We start from the raw sequence: 19,772 nt of genomic DNA on the forward strand, positions 1-19,772 counted from the left end.
TCTCTTTGAAATTGTCTTAATTACATGAGCATTGTCATAGTGACTTCAAATAGCACTCGATGGGTGCAGAAAATGATAGATGCTTTTCCTTGAGATATTAGTGTTATACTAGAGAAAGAGAATTGATGGTTCTGTATGGTCAGGATGCTACATGAAGTGTTATTTCAAGTCATTTTTGAATTTTTCCAAAAACAATGATATTCGAATTAGGATAAAGATGTGCAATTGTATATCTTAAGGAAAGAGATCTATGATTCCATGCTCATGTCACGTCAGTCAAGTATTGAATGAGTGAAGACTTTCTAGTTAGAATATCAACACCCTTTCCTAATTAGATTTGCAAGTGATTAAATAAATAACAAAAATATTTAGGACAAATTACCATTTCATGAGTTGAGTATAACGAATTCCAACTCACTCTTCATTTTAATTCCCAAAACATGTAAATCCAAATCAAAAGTTTTTTAAAGTGACAATCTCTCTTATTAATTTAAAGTAGTTCAATAGTTGTAAACTTGTGAGATCATCACTTTTACAAGAGTTGTGATACTCTAACGCTCCTTTTTGGTAAGCTCCCTTTACAAAATTGTACAAAATCATAAATATATGTTCTTGTATATCCCAAAGCAATGGATATACATATTTGTGAAGGAAGCATAAAAGAAAAAAAAAAAGGAGCATTAAATTATCACAATTCCATTTATACCCGTGAGATTGTCACTTAAAAAAAAAAAATCAGCGATCTTGCTAATTTAAACTAGTAAGAGACCGTCAAATTTATAAACCTGCCATCTTGCTCTTCATATTTTGAAAATTAAAATGAAAAATCAGCTGAAATGGAAATTTCCTTGAAAAATAAGTTGTTCACGTTTTGGAAAATTTCTTTATTCAAAAGTACCACAAATATCCTTGTTGGATGGATAAGAGGGTTAGGAAAAATCCTCTAGAAACATAGGATAAATCTATTAATAATTGAAAGCGATCGACCAACAACCACCCAACGCACAGTTATAAGCTTTTATATTTATAGAGAACAACAGTTAGTAACTCAGATAAAAGATCCAACTATATGGAAGAAGCACAGAAGAGGAGAAGATGGTCTCTCAAAGGAATGACTGCTCTTGTCACTGGTGGTACCAAAGGAATTGGGTCTCCCTCTCCCTCTCCCTCTCCCTCTCTCTCTCTCTCTCTCTCTCTCTCTCTCTCTCTCATACACACAGAAACTTATGTAACACTTCCTTTTTCTCAGCCGTGCAATTGTTGAGGAGCTTGCAGACATGGGAGCGTCTGTCCACACGTGTTCCCGGAAAGAAGCCGAACTCAACCAGGTCTTGAGTGAGTGGACTGAGTTGGGTCTCCGAGTCACTGGTTCGGTATGTGATGCATCAGTGAGAGCCCAACGAGAGAAACTCATGGAGGATGTTTCAACCACCTTCAAAGGAAAACTCAACATACTCGTGAGTTTTTTTTTTTTTCTTTTCCAAATTTATAATTACGACTAAGATCAAAGGGGCTTTCCTATAAATAATAATCCGGGACAAAAAAAAAAAAAAAAAGGGGTCGGAACCGTAATTTGTATCTCTCATATCTTTCTCTTGGAGGGAACCTTTCATCTTGATGGGGGGACTTCCCCTTTGATCTGAGGAGCTACCATTCTCCCTCCAAGATAATTATCTCCATTAACATCACCTAAGACCTTATCCTCTATTTACGCCCTCTACAATTACTATTCATGATGGTCTGTACACAGTTGACGTGGCAAGTGCACAGAACCGTAGATTTTTTCCTTGTGTATCCCTAAGAAAAAGATCTATGATTCTATGCACTTTCCATGTCAACCGCGTATGTTTTAACACGTCATTCAATCACAACTCTATAATTAATTCTAAAACCAATTATTCCAAAAGATCGATTTGACGGAGAAGGGGGAAAACAATGAATATAAGAGAATTATGGGGCTTGATGGGGTATGACACACCCAAGAGTAGAGGAAAATATACACTCCCCCTCACCCATAAGGGTGGGAAGATTTGAAACCCTTGACCTATATGAATCTTGCGCTCTGATACCATATTAACTAACAAATTACTCCAAAAGACCAATCTATTGGAGAAGGGGAGAATAATGAATACAAGAAGGTAACGGGGCTTGATTGGGGTATGACACACCCGAGAGTGGAGGAAAATATACACTCAACATGGGGTAAGCCGATACACCATGTTCATTATCTCCTATTTGTGTTGCATATATAATTTCGTGAAATGTGGTAGGTTGTGGTTATGAACAATTCGATTGAAAGGAAGGAATAATGTGCACTTTTCATTTGGAATTTCCTATAGTAAATTGTTGCATCTTCCTTCGATTCCTTAAAATTCACTTTTGATTCCTTGGTTTTCTTCATTGCCTTGAAGTTATAGACATCATTAATTGGTCTTTTGAGTAGGGTTGTCCATTGTGCCTACTGGCCTGACCTTGAGGGATTGAAAAAAATAATGGTTAGGGCCTTGATCTTGATCCTAAAGAGATAGAGTCGGACTCAATTTTCCAACCCATGAAATTCGAGCCGGGCTAGGACTTAACAATGCCAATTGGTCTCACCCCATTTGTACACTTTATCACCATAACAAGCTCAATTGCGGAGATCTTCAGCTCAAATGTACCCTTAGGAGCCACCCTCATGGATTTGTCCCGAAATTACCTATGCGTGTGGGGGGAGGGGACTGCATGAGTCCGACGATTAGTCGGGTGCTCTAAGAGGCCTTGACAGTTCAATCACAAATTTAAAAAGATATTTAGAGTATATATGATGCATTAATAAGATGTATGCTAGTACTCGGCACACCATATCATGTTTAGGATTCCTTGTAATAACGTGTGTATGTCAGATATACCAAACCATCTCATCTTGAAGGTTAGATAATTAAAGAAGTAAAAATTAGGATTATATTAAATAGGTTACTTTCTACAACATGGAAAAAGCCTATATTGTACGGCCCAAGACTTGATAGATTAAGTTGTCAAAATTTTCATTATCAAATATTTCCTTTTGACGGGCCAAAACTGTTAAATTAATAGAGGATGGAGAAATTCGATGGCTCTAAACCATCGAATCTGGGGAACATAAAAAATTTTGATGGTCCTTAACCATTGAAATTCAGTTTATAAAATTCTTGGGCCTTTGGCCGTCAAACTTTCCTGTAGAATTTTCCACTTTTCACGTAGTGCTACTGCTTCTTCATCCTCTGTTTTTGTAGGTCTATATTGTTCTATGTGTTATATTGTGTTTATTATTTTCTTTATATTTGGAAAACCCTGATTTATTAAGCTAGCATGCAAGGAATAAAATGATCCTTTAGCAAATTCAAAGGGATGTTTTAGTCTCTTAAGTTTTATTGGAGATATACCCATTATTTGAAGAGAATTAGAATTGAATTGCTGACAAAAGTTGTATGATACAATAAATAAATGCCCGTATCTTATATCGTTACAAGAATGACAACAATAAAGTACATTACAAATCAAAATAGAAAAAGCACGATACAAAATTTACGTAGTTTGGCAAGATTGCCTGCATCCACAAACCATGATAAGATCCTTTCACTGTTTATGTGAAAAGAAGGGTTACAATCTCTGAATCTCACTTTCTCTCGAAAAAATTGAGGGCAAAAAAAAAAAAAAAAAACCATGTAGAAACTCTTCAACAAGTTGGCCATGAATTTATAGGCTGTACAAAGATGAAATCACTCTTACGACAAAAGTTATGAAATTGTGAAAATTTTACCTTACCGTGTAGAATCATTCCTTGGTGAACAGTCTCTAATACCAATACAAAGCTATTACACCTCCAAACATAAGACATGAGACAAATATGTTCGTTAGGAACCATAGATTATTTTGCACATAAAAGTCACGCATCCATGATTCATACTACAATATTGATGATATATACTTGTGGGTATTTTATTCTGTCATTGTTCTCCTTTGATACCCGATCAAATCTTGATTTTCTTTTTTTCCTTGTGTCGAACTTGGGAGAAGAGGAACATACCAAAATATTCACTCGGGATTGACTTGTTCTGTTTTTGTTGCGGCGAAATAGATAAACAATGTTGGGACAAATATATCAAAGCCAATTGTTGATTATACCGCTGAAGATTTCTCATTCATGATGGCTACCAACTTTGAATCTGCTTACCATTTGTGCCAACTTGCATACCCTCTTTTAAAAGCCTCTGGAGAAGGAAGCATTGTTTTTATCTCCTCTATTGGTGGTATGACAGGCATAAATTTGTGCAGTATATATGGAGCAACTAAAGGTTCGGTATATTCTTAGGAGTCGTGCTGGGGTGACACAAAGGGGGACACGGGTGACACAATGACTTGGTGGCGTGCATATAACTGTAGATGCTTTTCTGCGAGATACGAGTAAAAAGCATCTACGGTTATTTGTATGCCACCATGCAACTTGTGTCTCTATTTGTGTCATTCCAGCATTAGTATATTCTTAGTGGGTTTGAATTTAGTTTCTAAGCTCAAATTTGCTAAATAAATAAATAAATTTTCTATGTATTGACCTTATTAGGAGCAATGAATCAACTAACGAAGAATTTGGCGTGCGAGTGGGCGAAAGATAATATTCGGACTAATTGCATTGCACCTGGACTTATAAGAACCCCCTTGGTGGGAGAAGTAAGTTCTACTTCCACCCCTCTATTGCATTTTTATTCTTCTTTTTTTTTTTTTTTTTTTTTTTTTTTTTAAGTTTTTATAATTAGATTAACGATACCAAACACTCCAATTCTAATATCTAAACAACCGATTAAACCATCTCAATATACTAGACATAATGGATGATGATTAATGTCTTTATTAGTTATTTTTATTTTTTAAATCTCAGGCTCTTGAAAACAAAGAGTTCATGAACAATTACATTTCTCGAACTCCTCTCGGCCGCATCGGAGAGCCTAAGGATGTTTCATCATTGGTGGCGTTCCTTTGTTTACCTGTTGCTTCCTACATTACTGGACAAATAATATGTGTCGATGGGGGCCTTACTGTCAATTGTTTATAGAACAAAATGGTGATCTGTTAATTATCAATTATTATAGCCAATATTTTGTCGTTTGGAGTGATAAAAGTTCTTCAAATCTTGGAGAATTGGAACTTATATGTATAAAAGTCAAATAAGTTGTGATAGTAATTTAACACAAATAATGGATGTGTGAGACAATATCATCTTTAGTGTGCATATGTATAATCTCGAAATTAAATGCATCTTCACTTCTCTTTGATTTAAATCAGTTATGATGTTGGTTTATAACATAATGATGTGGCAATATCATAGCCCAAAATATAATACCAATGGAATTTTGAATTTTACCATGAATACTAAAATAATAAACCCTCAAATATATCAAAATTTTGAAATTGTGCTAGGAACCAATCTTGGGACTGACTTCAAATCAGCATGTATCAAGGTAATCTATACATAATAATCAAGCTCATTTTCATATTTGAGGTGAGAAAGAATGGATTGCAAATGTTACAACCTGGCTTGCTATATTGTTTGAATTTAATTTGTATCTAGAAGGCTTTTTTCAACTACTTCATAAGATTCATGGTAGCACTTTGGTGCAAATTGAAAGTAAGGGGAAGGAAAAAAAAAAAAAACCCCGAGGGATTGGCTCAATGGTAATTTTGGACTGATAATGTAACACCCCGAATTTTTAATTCGTATCTCGAGGAAAAAATAAATAATGAAATTTTAAGAAAATCTTGAAAGTGGAATTTAGGGGTAAAATTTTATGATGTTTTTGATCATTTTTAATGGAATCTGACCTCACCATTAAATTCAAAATGATCGAAAAACATAGTTTAGCCTGTAAACGCAGTCCGAATATAAAGTTACAAAATCCTGTAGAGTAAGAATTTTTAAGATTCGATTACACCATTGGATTCGTAACGAAAAATTATTCAACATGGACTATTTATTTGTCATTTTTGGAGATCACGAAGTCAAATTATCGTCAAAAACAAAAACAACATCAAGTTTAGGGGTCACCCCAGACCAAAAATATAAATTTTTGCTAGAGATAGAATTTGTAGAAATTGACTACACCATTAGATCCGGAACGAAAATTAGGCGAAATAGAGTATTCATTTGTCAGTTTTGGAGTCCGGATGATCAAGTTATCATCGATCGAAACAATTGACAAAATACCAAATTCGTCCCACATTTTATATAAATAATATTTTTAAATTTTTTTTTTCTCTCATCTTCCCCAACGCGTCTAAACAGCCGAGACTTATACGAAACGAAATTTTTTCTCTTCGACCTTCCACCTCAGATCTCTCACAAACGGTTCGCCGTCGACGATCGACGCAGAAGGGAGAAATGTCCGCAGCTACGTTCTCTACAAAACCCACCCAACCTTTCTTTGTTTCACTTTCTATTTCACCCGATATCGTCAAAAATCAGCCGTATTTGGATACGGAAATTTCGAAACTTTGACCTCGAATTTCGTCTGTTTCGGGGTCAAACCGTCTTCCGACGCAGAAGGGAGAAACGTCCGCAGCCTTATTCTCTACACAACCCAATCAAATTCCTTCCGTTTTCTCGTCTTTTTCACCCCCGTATAGTCAAAAATCAGCCGTATTTTTATACGGAGATTTCGTAACTTCAACCTCGATTTTCATCAATTTCGGGGTCAAACCGTCTTTCATCGTAGAAGAGAGAAGAGATGAGCACATCGAGATCTTCAAAACCACCGGGCCGGTTTCGAAAATCAACCGCTTTGAAGTTTGGTCCGTCTCGATTTCCGCGTCGTTCGCCTCGATTTCCGCGTACGTGCTTCAATTCCGTCGCCTAGTAATTGTAAGGAACTCTCAATTTCTATTAGTAATCGTAAATTGTGAAAATTGCATTTAGGATTTTATTAAAAATTTGTGGTGAGTTTCCAAAATATAGAATTCTTATGTTATTTAAAAATTCACGCCAGAAATTGCATGTTTGATATGTTTAATTATATTTTTAACAAATTATACGTAGGTAAGATATTTTATCGGGTTATTTCTGCCAGTTGGGTCTTGTGCACTGCTCGAACCCTGTTTTAATATAAGTTTTGTATTTTTTTCGAGATTTTTGATAGAAATGAATTTCATAGTTAGAAAAACGATTTACTATTCAATTAACTCATATTGAGTTGATGAATATCTGAAAATGGATGTTTTATTGAAGAGATTGAAAATTGTAAAAATCAGAAAAAGGGAAAAAGGGTATGAAACGGTAAAATGTCAGAGTCACACCCGAGGGGTGATGTCTGCATTTTACGTTGTTGTGCTGTGTGTAGGTTGGTGAACAGATATCCAGGGATAATATTATTGGTTGCATGTTTATTTCCTTTCTGTTAGCGTGAGGCGCTGTTTACGTTTCCGTTATGTTATTTATTTTAGGCCGAGTGGCCACACTTGCATGGTAGGAAACTGGATATCCATTATCAACCTTGTATTGTTAATTTCTCTTTTGTTTTCAAATGAAAATAGTATACATATGTAGCTATTTTGTGAGCTGTTAAAGAGTTTGTGAATGCCTGAAGGGATAGTGCGTCATATCATCCGGAGTGGTGTACTATCTTGGGATGTACGGTAGGGACCACCAAGCTCATACGTGGTATGGAACGCGTATGAGAATGGAGTCACAACTGGAATCCGGGTTTATTCCTCTCTATCTTTACCAGTGAACTGGTAATGTAAAGGTGGTCGTATACGAATGGTTTGTATATTTGGGAATTACATGCACGCCTGATAGGCATAGACGAAGATGATTAGTCAGTGATCACTAACAATTTATAGTAGTCGAACGTTCTAACATATCGAAAAGAGACCCATTGCTTATGGTCACGTCAAACGGCCAGCTTGAGCCGGATAAATGGTCAACCAAGTGTGGTAAGTGCAGCGACCAACCACAAAATCAGGAACTAAAAACCAGAGAAGAATTGTAACATTATGTCCCGACTGGGAGCGATCCAGTCGTGAATCTCAACTCTCTAATTCCAATACTCCACCATTGTGTATTATGTATCTGTTGTTTATTTTGATATATAAAATGAAATCCATGTTTATTATTTCCCTTTGATCAATTAGATTTGTATAAAAAGATAATGTTATAGTGAGTACTGCTGATCGATGTAATGTGAGTTTTAAAATGTTTAGTTGTTCATCCCTGGCTATATGTACCAGTTAATCGTAATTTCTTCTGTAAAACTTTGACTATTTTAAAATGATTCAGTATGCTTATTCGTTCATGTTAGGAGGGGTTATTGGCAGAAATTGTTTGTTTCCCTATTGGGTAACCATTGTTACTCACCCTTTCTTTCTCCATTTTTTTAGTTTCAGATCCGAAGTTTGGCGAGGCAGATATAGAGCACGAGTGAGAATCATCTGGTGGGTCAGATAGACAGCCAGAGTTCGTCACTTGGTGAGTATTGGGGTTATTACCCCTAGTGGTGTCGATTTATCTGAGAGTATTATACATGTTGTTCTAAGTGTTAGGATTTCTGTTAGAGTGAGAAATTTTGTATAATCCTGTATCCTGGTTATTCTTCCGCACTCTGATCTTTCGTACGTTATTAGACTTATATAGGCTTCCGCTAGTATTATATTTTATATCTGTATGCAGGATTGTATGCCGTTTATCAGGTGCTGATTAAACGCCTTGGACAAGACCATGGTCTATGGATTAGGAAAAACCCATAAGTTTAAAAGTGACAAACTTACGAATTCATAAATACTAAAAGTGATGAACTTATGAGTTTGTGAACGTGTAAAATGTGAATAGTGGACCGAGTGCATGTTTTGGGAATTAAAATAAACAATTTATCAAAACCATGGTTTTAAAACTCGTTTTGACGTCTCATTCGTGAATGAGACCGAGTCGTCTCGAATGAATTTTCCGATACGTTTGAGACGTCACGTTCAATGGTGAAAAAAATGAACGTGGGTTTAAACATAGTCACAAAGTCGGCATACAGATTTAAATCAGCAAGGGAAAACTTCGGAAAAAATAGAAAATAACGATGAAAATAAAAGATAAAAAATATATATTAAAAATTATGAAAAAAAATTCATAAAATCAAGTTATTATCATCAAATCCTATATTTTTAAATTTATTAACCATCAAATTTTATTATGCATCAAATCTCACATTTATAAAAAGAGGGAAAGTGTTTACAATTTTATCCTTGTGAAAAAAATGAAAAAAAGTCAGAAAAAATTGGCAATTTTCGTTAAATGAAAAAGTCTTATTTTTATTTATTTATTATTTTAATCATTAGGAATGCGCTTTTTCAAAAGATCACCGATTTTAGTTACAATGATTTTAAAAATTTGTCCATCCGTCCTGTTGTTGGGATATACCGAGATGACCCGGGTGATACGTCTCGATCTTGGACGAGTTTTGACCGAAATCGGAATTTGGCAACAAATCTATGAATTGTGGTGGCGTTAGCAAAAGTTGGTGTGGCAATAGAATATCACATTTAAATGAAGTAAGAGCCAGGTCAGCAGTAGTATAGAAAACCGTTTGATGTCGTATACTCGTATGTGGTCACTATGTCTTGTTAGAACCTCGAGATTGTAAATTTTCTTATAATATCACAAACGATCTAGATTTGTGGATGACATACTCCACGAATAGAAGGGTTGGTGGGCTGCAGCCGTCCGTCCGATGTAAAATGTCATTTTCGCATTCATCTTTCGGGTTCACTCTCTTCTCCAATCGTTCGTCGGCAGGAAAAGAAAACGAAGCACAGAGAGAGAGCTCTACTTGAAACCCTAATTTCGTAGAGAGATCTCTACTTGAAACCTTAATTTCGCAGATCGGCCATGGCTGCCACCAAAGAGCGTGAGAAATTCGTCTACATCGCGAAGCTCGCCGAACAGGCCGAACGCTACGATGGTTAGGGTTTATCTTACTTGGTCTTGAATCTCAACATAAGATTTTAATCTTTTCTCGTTCTATGAATTTTGAGGGTTAATTTTTCATAGTTTTGTGAATGGCAGAAATGGTGGATTCGATGAAGAAGGTTGCGAATCTCGATGTCGAATTGACGGTGGAGGAGCGAAATCTTTTCTCTGTTGGGTACAAAAACGTTATTGGATCTCGTAGGGCTTCATGGAGGATTCTCTCTTCGATCGAGCAGAAGGAAGAGGGGAAGGGGAATGAGCAGAACGCGAAGCGGATCAAGGATTACAGGCAGAAAGTAGAATCGGAGCTCTCGAGTATCTGTAACGATATCATGACTGTAATCGATGAGCATCTCATTCCTTCATCATCTGCTGGAGAATCCAACGTTTTCTATTACAAGATGTGAGGGATCATAGTGTTGTTGTTGCCGATCTGGATCTGTTCTTTTTTTATGATATTCTAGGGTTTTTAGGGTTGGAGTTTTGATTGGTTGCAGGAAAGGAGACTATTATCGCTATCTGGCAGAGTTTAAATCCGGTAATGAGAAGAAGGAATCCGCCGATCAGTCGCTGAAAGCGTATCAGGTCTGTTGATCTGTGTTTATTTTACACTAGATATCTATGTTAGATTTACCTATCAGAAAAAAAGAAATATATGTTAGATCTGATTACTACATGTCAAATAAGATTAGGATTTCATAAACTTAGTCTGCGATATAAGAGTTGAACGGACAATCCGATAGATGAGACATTTGATGAGATTGATGGACAAAGAATAGCCCTAAGAGTCCATTTCTATTACACAGGTTTATTAATTATCTACATAGATGGCTCTTGGCACCATGGTTTCAAAACTTGTCCGAGACAGAAGTATCGCCCGAGTCGTCTCAGTATCAGGCATGGACGAGACGGCCAGACAAGTCAATTTTACAGACAAGATTTAAAACTCCACGTTCATTTTTTTTCATTTTTGAATGAGACGTCTTAAACGTATCGGAAAACTTGTCTGAGATGACTCGGCATTTGGCATGGACAAGATGAGACGGGAAACCGAGTTTTAAAACCACGCTTTGCACGACAGATCCACTTTGAAGTTGACTTATTCGCTCCGTCAGTCATGGGAATGTGTATGAGAGATATCATAAGGGCTCAGTATCACAATAATAAATTGGATTGAATATCCGAAACGCAGGAATGATCTCACTAGAAAGTCATTGAAAACTTGACTAAAACCCGTGTTTATTGAAGAAGCAATAAACAATAGAGTTGTTTGGGGGCCATCTCGTCCTCCTTTTTCTTTGAACAATAAATTGTACTCATCAACAACAAAAAAGCAACAGAGTCGATCATAGAAAGTATTAGTTTGAAAGGCTCGTTGGAATTACTCCGTTACGAGATTCACATTATATGCTACAGAAGCATATGAAGTACTAAACGGAGTAGGTATTAGTTTGGTAATGGTTGGAGCAGAGACTCGGATTCAGCAAGAATCACATTATTGGGTAGTACAAAGGGGGAATTGGCCCCAAAATTGGATAGGGGTCAAGACACAACTCGGTGCTGGTGACTGACTCAAGTGCCCCCTGAACCGTGCTAAATGGTCACCTATTACACGGCTCACTAACTCTGAAACATAGCATGTTCATTTGATGAGCATATCATGGGTGAGGATGTTGAATGATAACACTAGCAAAGACAACTTGTACCCAAAATTCAAAACAAGCTTCTCCTTTTTAAGGTGTTAAGAACCCGTTTGGATAAAAAGTAAAAAAGTAGCTTTAGGATAAAGTAACTTTTAAAAGTAGAAATTAGTTTCATTTTGCTTTTCAAAAAAGTTAGTATTTTTACTTTTTAAAAGTAATTTTCTAAAATGAATCCAATGCATGGTTTTAAATCTCATCTGAGACTGAGATGACTCGTCCATGTTGTCTTGGTATTGTCCACCAACTAGACAAGTTGACAAGTTGGCTTAAAGGTATGGTTTGTTCTAATTCGAAGGCATTTTTTTAGATCTCTTCTGAGACGACTAGGTCTTGTTCATTGACAAGACGAGATGCCAAAACGAATTTTAAAACTATGATCCAATCAGACTTTATAACTTTTTAACTTTCAAAAGTTAAAAAAAAAAAAACGTTATGTTTTTTGTGTGCATCCAAACAGGTTCTAAAGGTGATATGGTAGCCTTTTCTTTTTATTCTTTTTTTTTTTTTCATTCCAAGTTCTTATGGCATGTACGTTGTGTTTCCTCAATTCCATGTACTTGATACCCATGCCATTTATTATGCATTTTTTGAAATTAATTATTCTTGATTGTATCAACAAACGGATCCTATTTTCTTAGACTAGTTTATTTGTAAGGAAGGCTCCGGATTACCCAAATGAGCAAGAACAAAATGAATGCATATTTGGGACTGAATGGTGAAGTCCATTCCACTTTACACTGTCCATTCTTCTTCTTAGGACAACAGAAAAAATGGAGGGAAAATGTTGTTGTGTTGTGTTAATCTTTGCATGGAAGGAAAACAATCTATTCATCTAGTTAGTTGTGGGGCTTTGATTACAATAAGACAGCTAACTGTTTTGAGTTAATTACAGCAGTCTGGACAGCTTAAAATGGTTAATTTGATACCAAGAATGGTTTCAAAATTATCTTCTGTTAAACTCAACTATAATGATATTTTATGAGCAATTTGAACATGAAATTTAGTTTGATCAATTAGTGCTGCTTACCATGAACTAATATCAGTTTTCTGTATTTTGTAATTTGTTCTCTCTCTCAGTTGGCGTCCAGTGCTGCAGAGGCTGATTTATCTCCTACACATCCCATCCGATTGGGTTTGGCATTGAATTTCTCTGTCTTTTATTATGAGATTATGAACTCACCCGAAAGGTATGCAAATTTTAGTGTTTATTCTGCATGATATGATACCTTCTTCTTGAATCCAAACTAGTCTAGAATCTGATGTCATGGATAACTTATATCTCAGGGCCTGCCACCTTGCCAAGCAAGCTTTTGATGAAGCTATTTCTGAGTTGGATACCCTGAGTGAGGAATCTTACAAAGATAGCACTTTAATTATGCAACTTCTGAGGGATAACCTCACCTTGTGGACTTCTGACATCCCAGAGGATGGAGGTATTGCATAAAGTTTTTATGATGGTTGTGCTAAACTGTTTGTGAGGTTGAGTTTATGTAGTTTGGTTGATATCGCTTTATGAGCATTTTGAGAATTTGACCCTGCCTTTATTAAATCATCGTGATATCTGGTTGGTTAAGCCATTTTTACTGCTATTCTAGTCTAGCTTTCTCTTTTGAATTTCTATTTTTTCTCCATCGATCATTTGCTAGTTCATCAATTGCTCACTTTTCTGCACATTGTGTTCTTTCTTTTAGATACAACTTCATTGATCTCAGGTCACAAGCCAATCAAATCATATGTTTTTATCTTCAATTTCACAGATCATTTAATCACGTCAGAGCGGATGCTAAAAGCATCTCACATAATTTAAATAATTAGAATCCAAGCCAATGATATCTCTATAAACAATCTCTCACCTTTTCTATCGAAAACATTGTCTTTTACTTTAGACAAATCACTCTGCAATGATAAATAATTTGAGGTGAGCTTGAAAGTTCAGTAAGTAAATAATTATATTTGTAGAGGGTTTAAAACTGATTGTCTAAATAAAACATATTTAGACAACTGATTCAATGGTTTTCTAGTATGCGTATAGAAAAATTCCTGCTTTATTTGATTTGGCCACATGGCACGACTAAAGATTTGGATATATATCTTACTGGAAAGAGAAGCCCAAATTGGAAGGGCTCTGATTGGAGAAGTGACCATTGGAATAACTCCAGATTGGGGAGTTTCTATTTTGGTTAAGTTAGGATTCTTTTTGAAGGGGAGGATCTTGTTCTGTTTAGTGAGGGGGGGATTGGATTGTAGAGGAGTGAGTAAAACGGAGGGGGGGGGGGGGGGGGGGGATTGGATTGTAGAGGGGTGAGTAAAACGGAGGTGGAGGAGAGAGTCGGAATATAAAGAAAGGAAGAAAAAACGGATGTAGAGGTGAGAAATTTGTAGTCGGTATCATACCTTAGTGGATTGACTGACTCACCATGAGCTCAGGGATGTAGGCCACGATTTCGCGACGAACCCCATCAATGACCTTCATTTTGCTAGTGCTCAAGAATAGGGGTTGCCTGGGTGGTGTTTTTCTGGTTTCGAAACTCTGCCATTTTCTATAATGTTCTAAGGTTTTCTTTATTTCAATTTCACCTGAGTTTAACGAAGATGGCGGGCAATCTGTTTTCAGATGGAGGGATCATGAAGGTTATGTTTCCTTTTGAGCCAACCCCATTTCTCCCAAATCAATATTTGAAGATGCGAACCAAGATGTACCTAGTTGCACTTGAGTCATAATAGCAACGTCAAAAACACCAAAAATCATTACCTAATTCAGTTACAACGCCCCAATAAGAAATTACTGCTTTCTTTCACAATTGGAAAGCTCTATAAGGATGAAGTGTAGTATGATGTTTTACCCATGGATGTTTCCTATGTTGTTTGAGAGAGCTTGGCTATTTGATCAGAAACTACATTTAGAATGCTGAACCTGATATCTATGAATATTTTGATGTCTAGGATTGACTCGTGTGCAGCTGTGTTGCTTTACACGGAATTCTTACTCACAAATACTCTGTATACATTGCACATATTAATGACCTTTGATTTCTAGACTCTAGACTGAACTTATTGCAGGTGTTTCACTATAACTGTTTATTTGAAAATGTACATTCTCTATTGTAGTTTGCAAAAATGCTACAAATTCTTAAGAGCCTATGCCCAGAAACTCCGAATTCTTAGAGCTACATGTTTTTTGTTCATGCAAAATGATAGATTTAACTGGTCATAGTTAGTTATACAAGAAAAAGGGGTAACTGTCATAGTCACCTAGTCGGAGAATGGGTTTAAAACGGCAAGGAAAAATTTCGGAAAAAAGGGGAAAGAAACGAAGAAAAATTGGGGAAAAAATGTATTCATAATGTAAAGTATAATACATTAGACATTTATTCTTAGTATACAAAATGATTTTGAGCGAAAAAAAATATTATTGAATATCTATGTATGATAACATGTTCCTATACATAATTATACATTTTATGATGATAAAAAATAAAAATAAAAAGTCTAACCATCAAGTATCTTTCGAGCAAAATAACACACTATTGAACAAAAAATATTCACAGCATCAAGCATTATCATCAAATCCTACGTTAAACAATGAACCAAAGTGCAAACAACGATAAGGCCATAGAAATTAGCCATAGACCTGCAAAAAATGGGCTATTTTGGTTTTTATTTTCCTAGAAAAAATGTGTTTAAAACGTGAACGTGTTTTTTTGAATAAGTTGAGTTTCTTTGTTGTTGTTGTTTTAATTGTTAGAGGTACAAAACGCGTTTTAAATGAGACTTTATTAAAAAATGGTGTGTTTTTTTGTTATTATGGTCACTATATCTACATCGAACAACAATTGATCTCATGCAAGCACCCCTAATTGTGCACATACTTTTTGTTTCATATACAGTAATAAGTTAACCAATTAGAAAATAACAATATCAGATGCTACGGTGACCATGATGCAGGTGTAAACTGTGGCAAAAGCACTGGCTATGATGGCTGTAACACTAGTCAAACCTGTGGTTAAAATGCTTGTAGTATAGATTAGATTGTGATGCATATCTATTATGATCTAGTTTTTTTTTTCCTCGCCCTCTCCGCTTGACATTCTTATCTTTCTCTGTGTTGTCTATCTTACATCAGAGGAATCGCAGAGGATGGACAGCTCAACTAGAGGTGGTTGAGGCAAATATGTGGAGGTGAGTGAGTTACATGGCTTTTCTGCTAAGTTATTATTAAATTAACTTTATTTTATCAATCGGAATATTCTATTATATGCAGTGAAGCCTTAGAGCGTGGAAACGGGTGTTAATGACAATGATGCCTTGTTAAATCTGAAATATATGTAACCGTTGGTTCCTATATTTGTGTGGCTATCTATTATTACTGTCTGTTATTATCATCATAATTTGAAATTTGGACATGGTAAGACCTATTTGCATCCTCCAAGCTCTCTCCCATCCGTCCTTGGTGCATGGATTCCAAAGAATTGGCGAGGTTGCTTTGAAGGTTCTCCTTTTATGCAAAATGCAACATAGTTCACATGGGACTACCACTACTACTACTACCACCCTATATTGTTGTTGGGTTTATCTTTCCATCTTATCTTTCTGCTTTCCCGTTGCATGTATTGAGATTTCCATGGCTAATCCGAATTCCCTTTAACCTTGTTGGTTGTGAAAGGATGCATAGAAATCATTAGTTTTGAGCTTGAAAGTGTTCCTACCTACCTATCAATAATTCTGCATTAGTTACTTGATTTATTTTGAAAATAGTCACTAACTCTGCATTCAGTAATAGTCAGCTTTTTAATCGATCTTAAGATCTAGACTTTAGAAGGAATCATACTTGATTTAATTGTAATTTTACGACAATTTCCAGGTGTACCAATCGATTAGTCTCTAAAATCTGGCACAATTTAGTATTATGTGAAATTGAGATGATTCGGTAGGTTTGACAATTATTCTAAATTTAATTAAACAAATCATGTTAAGGATTTTTTTAAAAAAAACAGAGAAATTAAAAAGATTATTTATTTTTGTAATGTATTTAGAAAGAAAAAAAAAAGTGTTTTTCAATAGTTCATGAATAAAAGGAGTATACTCGTCTTGTCCCTCCTAAATTATAGCAAAGTCCTTAAAGGTCACTTATGGTTCACATAAGATCACTAATTTTTTATGAGAATAGTTTCCACCTTGACCTAATTAGTGAAGTCCATAAGTCTCCACAATCGTAAAAAAACCAAAGCAAAAGCCAGTTAGGTCGAGTCTTCCAATACTTATTTTTGCTGGGACAATGGAGATTCTGGTCACAAAATTCTCTAATTTTTTTTCCAAAAGTTATCCAAACAAGGGATTAGTCTATTAAGTTGGTGAACTGATGAATTTTCTCCAAAATTTTGACAATTTTCTCGAATTTATCTGAATTGCAGTCAGTGCAGAATAATTACCAAATCTAAATTTTGTTGCTATACTCTACAAAAATATATAAAACAGAACTCTCTTGAGAATAAGGAAACGTCCACAACAACACTTGACTCCAACACCATAGAAAATATCAAATTCACATACAATCTTTAGAGAGTAAAAAGTCGTTCTCAGTTGATCAAATGTGAAGATCAAGCTCAAAATCTTGTCTTCAAATAAAATCACCATTTTCAATCAATTAAGTGCAAAGTTAGGAGGAGTGAAGAAAAATCACACTAAATCTTTAAGAAAGAGTAAGCTCAAAATTCCTCGTGAACTAAAGTGTTCTTATCACGATACGTGGTGCATGAAGTCTCTAAGAGGAAATCACTCACAAAATCCTTCTCTAGAAGCCTAACCCTTCAATGGATCAAGCACACGAAATCTTGAGAAAATTATAGTACAACAACTTCTCAATGATTTTATTCTCCATACCAGTTTGATTTTCATTCACTCTCTTGAGCAAGTGTCAGGGTTCCAGAATAATTCGCCAAGAAAAAGCTTCGGAAAAAGTTGGCAACGATTGATGAAGTCGGTATAACATCAGATAAATTAAAGGGGAAATTATAAAATTAAGAAAAAAACCAATATTATTAAATATTAATATAAAAAAAGTAATATTTTTTTTGGAAATTACAATTAGGAACCAAAATCACCACTCTAAAGAAAATATATATTTGTTTGGTTAAAAAAATCAAATATTTAAAAAATAAAAAATAAAAAAGTGGCTCCCAACTAGGGTTTTTGTTTACTAACAAACTTCAATAACCGAGAAACTATATGAAAAGAGTTCGACTTGTCTTACTAGGTAAGGGTCTTTAGACTCACCTTGTGGCATCAAAAACATGATTTGATAATTAAATATTGTAGAGGACAAAATTCTATGAACTTAAAAAAAAAAAAAAAAAAAAAAAGGTTATTTTCACCGTTTACTTTTAATTTTAATTTTTTGAATTAAATGGAAGTTCGTCAGCCATCCATTTTCAAAACCTTGGATCAAGCCAAAATTTTATTTATTTTTGTTTTGGATATAAATTTTTCGATGAAATTTAGAAGGCTGTGGTGTTGGATTGTTAATTTGATAATCCATTTGAGCAAAACAACTAGGTAAGGCTTAAAACCTTTACTAAGTTGGTAAAGAAAATGTTTATCTTTGGAATATTCAAAATTGTGTAGTGTTGCAAGTTTAGTTAGGTTTAAAAAGAGTACGGCTAGTCTTACTAAGTTGGTAAGGATTTCACCCTTACTAAAGGTCCCTAGACTCACCTTTGACATCAAAAAACATGATGTGAGGCACCACGGTTGTAGAAAACAAAATTATATGAACTTTGAAGAATTTTTATTTTTATTTTAAAGTTATTTTAAAAACCTAGTGTCAAAATTATTTCGAAAGCAATCTATTTTCAAAACCTTGGATCAAGTCAAACTTTAAAATTCAAAGGTTAATATAATTTTTTTTTCTTCAAAGTTCATATAATTTTATCCTCTACAATCGTGAAGCATGGGATCACATTTTTTTTACGTCAAAAGTGAGCCTAAGGACCCTTAGTACAAGACATGGTTTTGAAGACTCAAAAAAACAACATTTTCTTTATTAACTTAAAAATTTTAAGCCTTATTAAGGGTTGCTCAAATGGATTATCACATTAGAAATCCATTACCATACCCCTCTAGATTTCATCGAAAAACTTATATTCAAAAAATTTTTAAATATATATATATATTGGCTTGATCTAAGGTTTTAAAAATGGACAGCTAACAAACTTCCACTTAACTCAAAATTTTAAAATTAAAATTCATTGGCGAAAATAACTTTTTTTTTTTTTTTAATTTGAAGTTCATAGAATTTTGTCCTCTACAATCTTGAAGCATCATATCATGTTTTTGATGCCACAAGATAAATCCAAGGACCGCTAGTAAGGGTGAAATCCTTACTAACTTAGTAAGGCTAGTCATATTCTTCTCATAGAACTTCTGGCTATTGAAGTTTGTTAATAAACACAAACTTTGAATAGGATCCACTTTTTAGTTTTTAATTTCTTTTTCTGTGATTTGTTTTTTTAATATTTTTTTTCCCAATACTTCAAGTGGTGATTTTGGTTCCAAACTGTAATCTTAATATACAAAAATTAAAAAAAAAATTTACTTTTTTATTAATATTTAATAATATTGGGTTTTTTTATATAATTTCTCCTAAATTAAAATATAAAAATATATATTTTATATATTAAATCATAAAATAACACTAACAAATGCTAAAACTAAAAATAATCTGTGATTTTTTTCAAAAAAGAGTCAGTAAATCATTAATCAACATTGAAAATCATGATTTAATGGCGACCTTTTTTTTATCTTTTTTCCCTATGAAATTTGATGTCGAACAATGACATAAAATCAGTTAAGTCATATAATATTGAAATGGGTCAAATCTGATTCCAAGTTGAATCCAAATCCGAATAAAGCTCGATGATCTGGGTAAATTCTGAACAATAGGATCCGACCCATTTCATGCCCTTTTTACTATTTCTTAAAATAGTTTAAATTTGTTTCTTAAAAAAAAAAAATTGACCGAGTCATTCCCTTCCCTGACCTCACAAAAACCAAAGGTAATAACTGCCAACCCAAAATAACTATTAACACCCATTACTTTATAAACAATA

General features: G+C 34.6%; 2 protein-coding genes across 3 annotated transcripts; both read left to right on the plus strand.

Annotated features, from left to right (window-relative positions):
• The first annotated feature begins 988 nt into the window (after positions 1 to 988).
• Positions 989 to 5,300, plus strand: LOC147411167 (tropinone reductase homolog At5g06060-like). 2 transcript variants are annotated; one of them, XM_086445404.1, is made up of 5 exons: positions 989 to 1,149; positions 1,250 to 1,457; positions 4,100 to 4,316; positions 4,583 to 4,689; positions 4,898 to 5,300. In XM_086445404.1, the coding sequence occupies exons 1-5, from the start codon at positions 1,070 to 1,072 to the stop codon at positions 5,069 to 5,071; spliced, it is 786 nt and encodes a 261-aa protein (XP_086301530.1). In that variant the 5' UTR covers positions 989 to 1,069; the 3' UTR covers positions 5,072 to 5,300. The 2 variants fall into 2 exon arrangements, with proteins under 2 accessions (XP_086301530.1, XP_086301539.1); XM_086445413.1 differs by having other exon boundaries at positions 1,049 to 1,133.
• A 4,392-nt stretch (positions 5,301 to 9,692) lies between these two features.
• Positions 9,693 to 16,329, plus strand: LOC147411168 (14-3-3-like protein D). The gene is made up of 7 exons (XM_086445484.1): positions 9,693 to 9,956; positions 10,061 to 10,367; positions 10,462 to 10,549; positions 12,745 to 12,854; positions 12,952 to 13,100; positions 15,791 to 15,846; positions 15,929 to 16,329. The coding sequence occupies exons 1-6, from the start codon at positions 9,884 to 9,886 to the stop codon at positions 15,829 to 15,831; spliced, it is 768 nt and encodes a 255-aa protein (XP_086301610.1). The 5' UTR covers positions 9,693 to 9,883; the 3' UTR covers positions 15,832 to 15,846; positions 15,929 to 16,329.
• Positions 16,330 to 19,772: the final 3,443 nt, after the last annotated feature.

The sequence above is a fragment of the Akebia trifoliata genome, chromosome 1 (genome assembly GCF_017979445.1).
Source record: "Akebia trifoliata isolate Shusen 1 chromosome 1, ASM1797944v1, whole genome shotgun sequence".
Taxonomy (NCBI): Eukaryota; Viridiplantae; Streptophyta; class Magnoliopsida; order Ranunculales; family Lardizabalaceae; genus Akebia; species Akebia trifoliata.

What these genes read in the sequence shown, in the direction of transcription:
- LOC147411168 (XM_086445484.1), top strand. Translation starts at nt 9,884, where the DNA reads ATGGCTGCCACCAAAGAGCGTGAGAAATTCGTCTACATCGCGAAGCTC. An exon ending in AGTCGCTGAAAGCGTATCAG is followed by an intron (nt 10,550 to 12,744) that starts GTCTGTTGATCT and finishes TCTCTCTCTCAG; the next exon opens with TTGGCGTCCAGTGCTGCAGA. An exon ending in ATTATGAACTCACCCGAAAG is followed by an intron (nt 12,855 to 12,951) that starts GTATGCAAATTT and finishes CTTATATCTCAG; the next exon opens with GGCCTGCCACCTTGCCAAGC.
- LOC147411167 (XM_086445404.1), top strand. Translation starts at nt 1,070, where the DNA reads ATGGAAGAAGCACAGAAGAGGAGAAGATGGTCTCTCAAAGGAATGACT. An exon ending in TATATATGGAGCAACTAAAG is followed by an intron (nt 4,317 to 4,582) that starts GTTCGGTATATT and finishes TGACCTTATTAG; the next exon opens with GAGCAATGAATCAACTAACG. An exon ending in GAACCCCCTTGGTGGGAGAA is followed by an intron (nt 4,690 to 4,897) that starts GTAAGTTCTACT and finishes TTTAAATCTCAG; the next exon opens with GCTCTTGAAAACAAAGAGTT.